The 10,199-nt window shown below is 54.8% G+C and overlaps 1 protein-coding gene across 3 annotated transcripts; it reads left to right on the top strand.

Moving 5' to 3' along the window:
- Nucleotides 1-13: 13 nt before the first annotated feature.
- LOC121919295 (all-trans retinoic acid-induced differentiation factor-like) lies at nucleotides 14-8,796 on the top strand. 3 transcript variants are annotated; one of them, XM_042445756.1, is made up of 6 exons: nucleotides 14-286; nucleotides 5,911-5,982; nucleotides 6,817-6,888; nucleotides 7,059-7,180; nucleotides 7,935-8,035; nucleotides 8,456-8,796. In XM_042445756.1, exons 1-6 carry the CDS (start codon nucleotides 18-20, stop codon nucleotides 8,558-8,560), a joined length of 741 nt encoding a protein of 246 aa, XP_042301690.1. In that variant the 5' UTR covers nucleotides 14-17; the 3' UTR covers nucleotides 8,561-8,796. The 3 variants fall into 3 exon arrangements, with proteins under 3 accessions (XP_042301690.1, XP_042301691.1, XP_042301692.1); XM_042445757.1 differs by lacking the exon at nucleotides 7,935-8,035; XM_042445758.1 differs by lacking the exon at nucleotides 7,059-7,180.
- Nucleotides 8,797-10,199: the final 1,403 nt, after the last annotated feature.

A 10,199-nucleotide genomic window follows, 5' to 3' on the forward strand; every position in this document is an offset into this window, starting at 1 on the left:
GTCACGTGAGGACCAAAATGGCTGCGCCCAGCTGGCCCTTCTCCTCCGGAGCCCCTTTGTTGCTCCTCGCCTTCCTGGCCGCCTTCCTCGCTGGGGCCTCGCCAGGGGCCCTGGGCAGCGGAGGGCCGGAGAGGGAGAGGGCCTCCGCATGGCTCTGCGACGGCGAGTGCTGCGCGGGTCCGGCGAGGAAGGGCTCTGCGGTAGCCGCCTTCTGCTCAGGACGGGGGCCGGGAGCGGCGCTGAGGGGACGCTGCTGCCTCGAAGGACAGGCGGCGATGATAGTGGGGTGAGTCTCGCCGCCCCTCGGTGGCTCCCTTCACCTTCGCCGGGGAGACAGAGGCCCTGAATGAGGCGGGGAAAGGCCCAAAGCAAGCCCCACCAATCTGTTTACCTGAGGGAACGCCCCTCTAGGAACCTCCAGAGCAACTCTATGGCCAGCGTCTCCCAGAAAGATTATTCATAGGGTCACCCTGCAGGACTACAAAGGCCCAGATGAGTGTCTCTCTAGGAACCCCCAGGTCCTCCAGGGCAACTCTATGGCCAACGTCTCCAGAAGATATCCATAGGGTCACCCTGCAGGACCTACAAAGGCCCAGATGATGTCTTCTCTAGGAACCCCCAGGTCCTCCAGGGCAAGTCTATGGCCAACGTTTCCTAGAAGATTTCATAGGGTCACCCTGCAGACCTACAAAGGCCCAGATGGTGCTTCTCTAGGAACCCCCAGTCCTCAGGGCAACTCTATGGCCAGCGTCTCCCAGAAATATTCATAGGGTCACCCTGCAGACCTGCAAAGGCCTAGATGCGTGTCTTCTCTAGGAACCCCCAGGTCCTCCAGGGCAACTCTATGGCCAACGTTCTCCAGAGAGATATCCATAGGGTACCCTGCAGGACTACAACAAAGGCCCAGATGAGTGTCTTCTCTAGGAACCCCCAGGTCCTCCAGGGCAAGTCTATGGCCAACCTCTCCTAGAAATATTCATGGGTCACCCTGCAGGACATACACAGGCCCCGATGAGTGTCTTCTCTAGGAACCCCCGGTCCTCCAGGGCAACTCTATGGCCAACGTCTCCAGAAGATATTCATAGGGTACCTGCGGACATACAAAGCCCAGATGAGTGTCTTCTCTAGGAACCCCAGGTCCTCCCGGGCAACTCTATGGCCAACGTCTCCCAGAAGATAGATATCACAGGTCACCCTGCAGGACATACAAAGGCCAGATGAGTGCTTCTCTAGGAACCCCAGGTCCTCCAGGGCAACTCTATGGCCAACGTCCCAAAAGATATTCATAGGGTCACCCTGCAGGCCTACAAAGGCCCAGATGAGTGTCTTCTCTAGGAACCCCAGGTTCCAGGGCACTCTAGGCCAACATCTCCCAGAGATTTCATAGGGTCACCCTGCAGGACCGCAAAGGCCAGATGAGTGTCTTCTCGAGAAACCCCAGGTCCTCCAGGGCAAGTCTATGGCCAACGTCTCCCAGAAGTATTCATAGGTCACCTGCAGGACTACAAGGCCCAGATGGTGTCTTCTCTTGGAACCCCAGTCCTCCAGGGCAACTCTATGGCCAACTCTCCCAGAAATATCATAGGTCACCCTGCAGGACCTCAAAGGCCCAGATGAGTGTCTTCTCTTGGACCCCCAGGTCCTCCAGGGCAACTCTAGGCCAACGTCTCCAGAAGATCATAGGGTCACCCTGCAGGACATACAAAGGCCAGATGAGTGTCTTCTCTTGGAACCCCCAGGTCCTCCAGGCAACTCTATGGGCCAACGTCTCCAGAGATATCATAGGGTCACCCTGCAGACTACAAGGCCCGCTGATGTCTTCTCTGGAACCCCCAGGTCCTCCAGGGCAACCTAGGCCACGTCTCCAGAAGATATTCACTAGGGTCACCCTGCGGACCTACAAAGGCCAGATGAGTGTCTTCTCTTGGAGCCCAGGTCCTCCGGCAAACTCTATGGCCAACTCTCCCAGAAGATTTCTAGGGTCACCCTGCGGACCTACAAAGGCCCAGAAGATTCTTCTCTTGGAACCCAGGTCCTCCAGGCAACTCTATGGCCAACGTCTCCCAGAGATATTCATAGGGTCACCCTGCGGACATACAAAGGCCCGATGAGTGTCTTCTCGGAACCCCCAGGTCCTCCAGGGCAATCTATGGCCAACGTCTCCGGAGATATTCATAGGGTCACCTGCAGGACCTACAAGGCCAGATGATGTCTTCTCTAGGAACCCCCAGTCTCTCCGGCAACTCTATGGCCAACGTCTCCCAGAAGATATTCATAGGGTCACCTGCTGGCCCAAAGGCCCAGATTAGTGTCTTCTCTGGAACCCCAGGTCCTCCAGGGAACTCTATGGCCAACGTCTCCCAAAGTATCATAGGGTCACCCTGCAGGACATACAAAGGCCCAGATGAGTGTCTTCTCTAGAACCCCCAGGTCCTCCAGGGCAACTCTATGGCCAATCTCCCAGAAGATATTCATAGGGTCACCCTGCAGGACCTCAAAAGGCCAGAGAGTGTCTTCTCTAGGAACCCAGGTCCTCCCGGGCAATCTATGGCCGCAATCTCCCCGAAGATATTCATAGGGTCACCTGCAGGACCTACAAAGGCCCAGATGACTGTCTTCTCTTGGAACCCCAGGTCCTCCAGGGCAAGTTATGGCCAACGTCTCCCAGAAGATATTCATAGGGTCACCCTGCACCTACAAAGGCCCAGATGAGTGTCTTCTCTGGAACCCCCAGGTCCTCCAGGGCAACTCTATGGCCAACGTCTCCCAGAAGTATTCATAGGGTCACCCTGCAGGACATACAGGCCAGATGAGTTCTTCTCTAGAACCCCAGGTCCTCCCGGGCAACTCTATGGCCAACGCTCTCCAGAAGATATTCATAGGGTCACCTGCAGGACATACAAAGGCCCAGAGAGTGTCTTCTCTAGGAACCCCAGGTCCTCCAGGGCAACTCTGGGCCAGCTCTCCAAGAGATATTCATAGGGTCACCCTGCAGGACCACAAGGCCCAGATGACTGTTCTCTGGAACCCCCAGGTCCTCCAGGGCAATCTATGGCCAACGTTCCCAGAAGATATTCATAGGGTCACCCTGCAGGACTCCAAAGGCCCAGATGAGTGTCTTCTCTGGAACCCCCAGGTCCTCCGGGCAACTCTATGGCCAACGTCTCCCAGAAGATATTCAAGGGTCACCCTGCGGACTACAAAGGCTAGATGGTGTCTTCTCTAGGAACCCAGGTCCTCCAGGCAACTCTATGGCCAACGTCTCCCAGAAGATATTCATAGGGTCACCCGCTGCAGCAAAAGGCCCAGATGAGTGTCTTCTCTTGGAAACCCCAGGTCCTCCAGGGCAACCTATGGCCAACGTCTCCAAAGATATTCATAGGGTCACCCTGCAGGACATCAAAGGCCAGATGAGTGTCTTCTCTAGGAACCCCCAGTCCTCCAGGGCAAGTCTATGGCCAACATCTCCCAGAAGATATTCATAGGGTCACCCTGCAGGACCTCAAAGGCCAGATGAGTGTGTCTTGTGGAACCCCCAGGTCCTCCAGGGCAATCTATGGCCAAGTCTCCCGAGATATTCATAGGGTCACCCTGCAGGACCTCAAAGGCCCAATGAGTGTCTCTCTCTGGAACCCCCAGGTCTCCCGGGCAACTTAGGCCAACATCTCCCAGAAATATCATAGGGTCACCCTGCAGGACCTCAAAGGCCCAGATGAGTGTCTTCTCTTGGAACCCCCAGGTCCTCCAGGGCAACTCTAGGCAACGTCTCCCAGAAGATATTCATAGGGTCACCTGCAGGACCTACAAAGGCCCCAGATGAGTGTCTTCTCTTGGAACCCCAGGTCTCCAGGGCACTCTAGGGCCAACGTCTCCAGAAGATTCATAGGTCCACCCTGCAGGCACTGCAAAGGCCCAGATGAGTGTCTTCTTTGGAACCCCCGGTCCTCCAGGCAACTCTAGGGCCAACGTCTCCTAGAAGATATTCATAGGGTCACCTGCAGGCTACAAGGCCCAGATGAGTGTCTTCTTGGAGCCCCAGGTCCTCCAGGGCAACTCTATGGCCAACGTCTCCCAAGATATTCATAGGGTCACCTGCAGGACATACAAAGGCCCAGATGAGTGTCTTCTCTTGGAACCCCCAGGTCCTCCAGGGCAACTCTATGGCCAACGTCTCCCAGAGTATTCATAGGTCACCTGCTGGGCCACAAAGGCCCAGATTAGTGTTCTTCTCTAGGAACCCCAGGTCCTCCAGGGCCCTTATGGCCAACGTCTCCCAAAGATATTCATAGGGTCACCCTGCAGACATACAAAGGCCAGATGAGTGTCTTCTCTAGGAAACCCCCAGGTCCTCCAGGGCAACTCTATGGCCAACATCTCCCAGAAGATATTCATAGGGTCACACTGCAGGACCCTGCAAAGGCCAGATGAGTGTCTTCTCTAGGAACCCCAGTCCTCCAGGGCAAGTCTATGGCCCAGTCTCCAGAAGATATTCATGGTCACCTGCAGGACCTACAAAGGCCCAGATGAGTGTCTTCTCTTGGAACCCCCAGGTCCTCCAGGGCAACTCTAGGGCCAAGTCTCTAGAAGATATTCATAGGGTCACCCTGCAGGACTTGCCAAGGCCCAGATGAGTGTCTTCTCTGGAACTCCCAGGTTGAAGGGCATTTGTGGCCAACATCTCCCAGAAGATATTCATAGGGTCACCCTGCAGGACCACAAAGGCCCAGTGATGTCTTCTCTTGGAAACGCAAGGTCTCCAGGGCAACTCTATGGCAACTCCCAGAAGTATTCATAGGGTCACCCTGCAGGACCTACAAGGCCCGTGTCTTCTCTTGGAACCCCCAGGTCCTCCAGGGCAACTCTAGGGCTAACGTCTCCCAGAAGATATTCATAGGGTCACCCTGCAGGACCTGCAAAGGCCCAGATGAGTATCTTCTCTTGGAACCCCCAGGTCCTCCAGGGCAAGTCTATGGCCAACGTCTCCCAGAAGATATTCATAGGGTCACCCTGCAGGACATACAAAGGCCCAGATGAGTGTCTTCTCTAGGAACCCCCAGGTCCTCCAGGGCAACTCTATGGCCAACGTCTCCCAGAAGATATTCATAGGGTCACACTGGAGGACCTACAAATGCTTAGAGGAGTGTCTTCCCTAGGAACTTTTAGGTTTTCTCTAGCATAACTCTATGATCAACTTCTGGCAGAGTTGTACTGGAGGGCCTAGAGATTCATAGAGAAGACGTATTGTCAAATCCACAAATAATCCAATCAGCAAGTGTCTTCTCTAGGAATTTCTAGGTTCTCCAACACAACAGTATTGCCAACTAAATCTGGGCAACGTAGAGCAGTGATGGTGAACCTCTTAGAGGCCGAGTGCCCAAACTGCAACCCAAAACCCACTTATTAACTGCAAAGTGCCATGTCCCTCTTTCTAGTAACAAACTCTGGCAAACTCTGTGCTGGGACGATGGCACATGTGCCCACAGAGAGGGCTCTGAGTGCCACCGCTGGCATGTGTGCCATAGCTTCGCCATCACTGACGTAGAGATTCCTAGAGAGAACATAATTCCCCAAAACCCAAAGCCACAAACGTGGAGGGATTCATTCTTCTTACTCATGTTCCAGATGTAGGGCATTTGGGAATTCTTCCTCTTGGTCAGAAGGTTGAAATGGAGGACATGCCCTGGAAAAAGAGGACATCTGGTCATCCTCCGTGGGGGGGGGGCAACTGGCCACAGCTCCTGCCCCAGAGGCCCAATTAATGTCCTTGTCCAGCAGAGCTTTAGGGAAAGCCCTTCTCTGCTCCAGCCCCAAATGCCTTCCTCCGCAGGGAAGTTGAATTGGGTTGAGTTGGGTGGGCTGGGAAGTAATCTCAGGTGGCTGTGGCCTCCTTGTCTTCCTCTTCATCTCTAGGCTGGACCTGGGGAACTGCTCCCTGCAGAGGCTCTGCTCCAGCTTCCAGGAGGCCAGCACCGCCATCGTCATGTGAGTCCAGGTCACTCCTGAGATGCAGAACCAGAAGAGGGGTCTCTGGCCATTGGGTCCCCTGGGGGTTCTTCATGCAGATGGGGAGGGGAGGAAGAAAGGTGGATCTCTGGCCCTTAGAGGCCCCTGCAAGGCCCCCTTCATGCAGACAGGTAAGGGAGGGAGCAAGGGAGGGAGGACAGCCTGTGAGCCCAATACTCAAGGAGTGGGCTGCAGTGCTAGAGGTCTCGGCCTAGGCTTCAATGTGTGCAAATAGGACTAAATGCCCCAAAGGCACCTGATCCCGTCTGATCTTGGAAGCTAAGCAGGGTCAGCTCTGGTTAGTACTTGCGGGGGAGACTGCCAACAGATGCTGTGGGCTACATTTTGCAGGAAGGAAGTGGCAGAATCACCTCTGAGGTGTCTTTGCCTAAGAAAACCCTATGGAATTAATGGGGTCACCATGAATCAACAGGTGACTTGAAGACACAGACACACGTTTGGGTACTGAAACCTTAAAAATACCCAAGCGGCTCCGGATCCCAATAGGTAGGGGTCCTCTTTGGTCTTGCCCACCTTCCAGGCTACTCTTAGCTCCTATAAATAGTCCATAGCAGCCCACTGCTGGGTTCAGGCATGTTGTTCTGGGAAAGTGGAGGCGCCTGAAGTCTGAGTTGTAGGTGCAGCGTCCATCTTTAGGGAAAGGAAGGGACAAGTCACTCCAATACTGTTAAATTTGGGTCATCACAGGAAGTGGTCAGATCTGAGGGAAGTGTACAATGCCATAAATCTTTCACAGGTCAAGAGGGGGAGCTTGGCTCAGAGCCTGAATGCACTTTCCTCTTCTTCTTGCAGTGATCTGAGCGATAATCCATTGGAACCTCTCCCCACGGAGGCCTTCCGGGGATTTTCTCACCTGGAGACCCTGTGAGTGGTGCGGAGGGAGCTGGGTCCAGATCCTGGACTTGGGCCACTTGTCCTCCTTAGTGGAAGCAGTTATGGGTGCTTGGCTTCTGGGTCCTGTTGGGGGTTGGCACACTAGGCCTTGCCCCCGCTGCCTCCCACCAGACCCTGAAAGAGTCCTTCCTGGTCTGCAGGGTTCTGCCTCTGAATGTGGACTGCCCTGGGGGCAGCGAAGGATGGAACAGCACCTCCGTCCGAGGGAACAGCCGGGTCTGCCAAGGCCAGAGGAACCCCTGCGATGGCTCAGCTGGACTAGGTGCGGAGGGGAATGTTTGGCATGGGGCTTGCACAGTGGAGAGCCAACAGACAGGCCTGATGGGTGGCAGCAGGAGGTGGGGAATGGCTTTGCAGAGCCACCAGAGTTCCTTATGGAGCCTGTTGCAGCTTCACAGCGCAGAGATAGAGGCAAAGGATCCTCTGGAGCACATCAGCTGCAGGATGATGGATTAGGGTCTGGGGCAGCAATGAGCAAGAGGGGAGTCTCAGAGTGGGTCCTCTTCTTTTGCCTGGCATAGAAGCATGTGCTGCAAGTCTTCTGGCATAGCAGAGCTCTTGTCCCTCTTCTCCAGATCCCTTTCTTCACATTGACAACTGAACTGGGGGCAAGGAGGGAACATGGCAGCCTTGGACTGTGACACAGGGCAGCAGATCCCTCAAGAGGACAAGGCCCTTCCTTCTGGTGGGGGCTTGGCTTCTGCTGTGTGCCATTTGGAGCACCTTGGTCCAGTAGTGGATTTGGACCCACTGAGGAGCTGGGGCAGAAATCCCCAAAGGATTTGTGAGGGCTTGCTGCTGTTGGGAATGGGAGAGTATTGAAGCAGCCTCCAACTGTACAATCCACCCCATGTATCCCTAGGGGCAGCCCAAGAGGGGATGCTGCTTTGGGAAGGAGACAAGGATGGCCAGGGACTGGGAGCTGAGAGCTAATGCTGGAGTGAGCCCTGGGGAGGGAAAGCCAAGGGAAAGGGGGGGCCCGTCCTCACCTTGTCCCTCTCCTGCCCTTCCTGCAGGCTGGCTGTGCCCAGAGGGCTCCCTCTGTGCCCCCGATGGGCCTGGCTTGCCCCAGTGCCTATGTGTGAGCCCATTCCATGGCTACAAGTGCTTGCGCCAGGTGAGTTGGCCCTGAAGAGAGAGGGCGGGAGGGGGGTTGCAGGGGGCAGCTGGTTCTGGAGTGAAGTGGCCAGAGGGAGCAGCTGTGAAGGATTTCCCTGAGCCCCAAGGGAGCCTGGGCACTGGGGCAGAGAGGGGTTGGCAGAACTGGCATCCATCAGCTTCCCCTTTAGCAGCATCACTGGACCCACTCTGGGCACAGACTGTGGCTGGCCCAGGGATAGCTCTGGAGGAGCCAGTTCTTCCGCCCAGGGCAACCATAATTGCAAGAGATGCAAGACAGACAGAGCTACCCCTCCATTCATAGGCCGTGTTCTCTCTCATGTCCATGCTGGGGGTCAGGGGGCCTTTGGGGTCTTTCCTTGAAGCTGAGCTTTTTTGAGTGTGTAAATGATGCCCCTGACTTGCCTTTCCCTTGCAGGGCACCTTCCCTTACCTGCCCTTCTTTGGGACTTTGGGAGCTGTCACTGCCACCCTCTCCGTCCTGCTCTGGACCACCCAGCGGAGGAAGGCCAAGGCGTCCTAGTGCAGACGGACCCATCGGTGTCTGGCACAGGACAAGGGGCAGTGGGGCAGCCTTTAGTGTGCCATGTCTGATGGACCATTCCTGGGACAACAGCATCCGTTGCACAGACTGACATTTCTCTTCTCCAAGAACTGGAGCCCGGTCATGTGGGGCTGAGCTTCACTCCCAGCCCAAGGGGCCAGATCCATCTTTTGCAGGACTCTGACTGTTGCTAATAAAGGGGCTGCCCCAGTCTAGCACTTTGTTTTTGGGTGTGAAATCCTCGGGAGCGTGGGGGGATTACCGACCTCTGCAGGGCCTGATTTGGGTGGCCCCCCGGGAGGGATTCCCATCTGCAGGCTTCACATTTCCTTGTGTGAAAATGGTGGCATTTGAGTTGCACAAGGGTTCAGAGCCTATTCCTAGAGGGGGACCAGTTTGCTGTGGGTGGTGGTAGTGACAAGCAATGGAGCCAAAGGCATACAAGGTGCCTCCATCTCACCACAATAGCCATGGGGTCCCCCAGAGAGGTTTGTGGATGACATTCCCAAGGCCAGCAAAGGTGGAGACGCCTCTTCTCCAGTGGTGGGTGAAATTGTTTCTCCATGTGCAGCTATGGGGCGCATCCTCCCTAGAGGCTGGGGGCGCACTCCCCACCTCCCATGGCTGCCTTGGGGTCTCCTGCTCCTTTGGAGTCCTCTGCTTGAACAACTACTGGCACCTCAGCCCCCTCTCTTTGAACCCCTTCTTATAGAATCCTAGAGTTGGAAGAGACCCCAAGAAGGGCCATCCAGTCCAACCCAACTCTGCCATGCAGGAGCTCACAGCCAAAGCATCATTGACAGATGGCCATCCAGTTTCTGTTCAAAGACATCCAAAGAAGGGGACTCCACCACTTTCTAAGCAAATGTGTTCTTGACTAGACTAGGTTTTTATCATCATATGAGCAGTTCTGTAATATCCTCAGCGGGACACAATATTCTAGGTGAGGTCTGGCCAAAGCAGAATAGAGTGGTTTGTGGCAGGGGATTATCATCCACAACTCAAGAGTGGTGATCCCAACCCAGTTCCCTGTAATCCCAGGATTATCCCATTTTCCCCTTCCCAAGTATCCTACTACCGCTACACCATCCTGGTCAACATTGTCCTCCCTCTTGCTGGCAAGCTTTTGGTTCCATGCGAACAAGCTCTGCATGGCAGCTGCCATCTTCACCCACTTCTTCAACCTAGCCACCTTTTTCTGGATGCTGGTCCAAACTCTGATGCTCTTCCACCATTCAAGACTCGCTTGCTCTTTTCTAGCCTCCTGGTTTTCCTTGGGGAAAAAGGCTCTATGTGTCCAGTAAGTACAGAGGTTGTAGTTCTTCTCTCTTCCACTTCCAGATCATCAAAACAAGAGTTGGAACTGCCCTTGCTACTGTGCCAGGATCAAGGACAGATGTGTCAAGGGGCAATACATCTTTGCAAAGAGTGTTATACATGCATGACTATAAAAGCATCTGAGAACTCTGAAACAGGACCATGGCTGCCCAGATGACCATGTGAATGGCCACACTTGGGGTTTAATGAATGAGGCCAAACCTGACACCTTCTGGCCACTGACATACAAGTGTAGATCAGCAGGGACAAGCTCCCATTGAGAACAAAACACACACGCCTC

This window comes from Sceloporus undulatus, chromosome 1, assembly GCF_019175285.1.
Source record: "Sceloporus undulatus isolate JIND9_A2432 ecotype Alabama chromosome 1, SceUnd_v1.1, whole genome shotgun sequence".
NCBI lineage: Eukaryota > Metazoa > Chordata > Lepidosauria > Squamata > Phrynosomatidae > Sceloporus > Sceloporus undulatus.

Excerpts from the sequence above, each read along its gene's own strand:
- LOC121919295 (XM_042445756.1), top strand. The coding sequence starts at position 18 with ATGGCTGCGCCCAGCTGGCCCTTCTCCTCCGGAGCCCCTTTGTTGCTC. Across the intron at positions 287-5,910 it reads CAGGCGGCGATGATAGTGGG|GCTGGACCTGGGGAACTGCT; the intron begins GTGAGTCTCGCC and ends CTTCATCTCTAG. Across the intron at positions 7,181-7,934 it reads CGATGGCTCAGCTGGACTAG|GCTGGCTGTGCCCAGAGGGC; the intron begins GTGCGGAGGGGA and ends CCCTTCCTGCAG.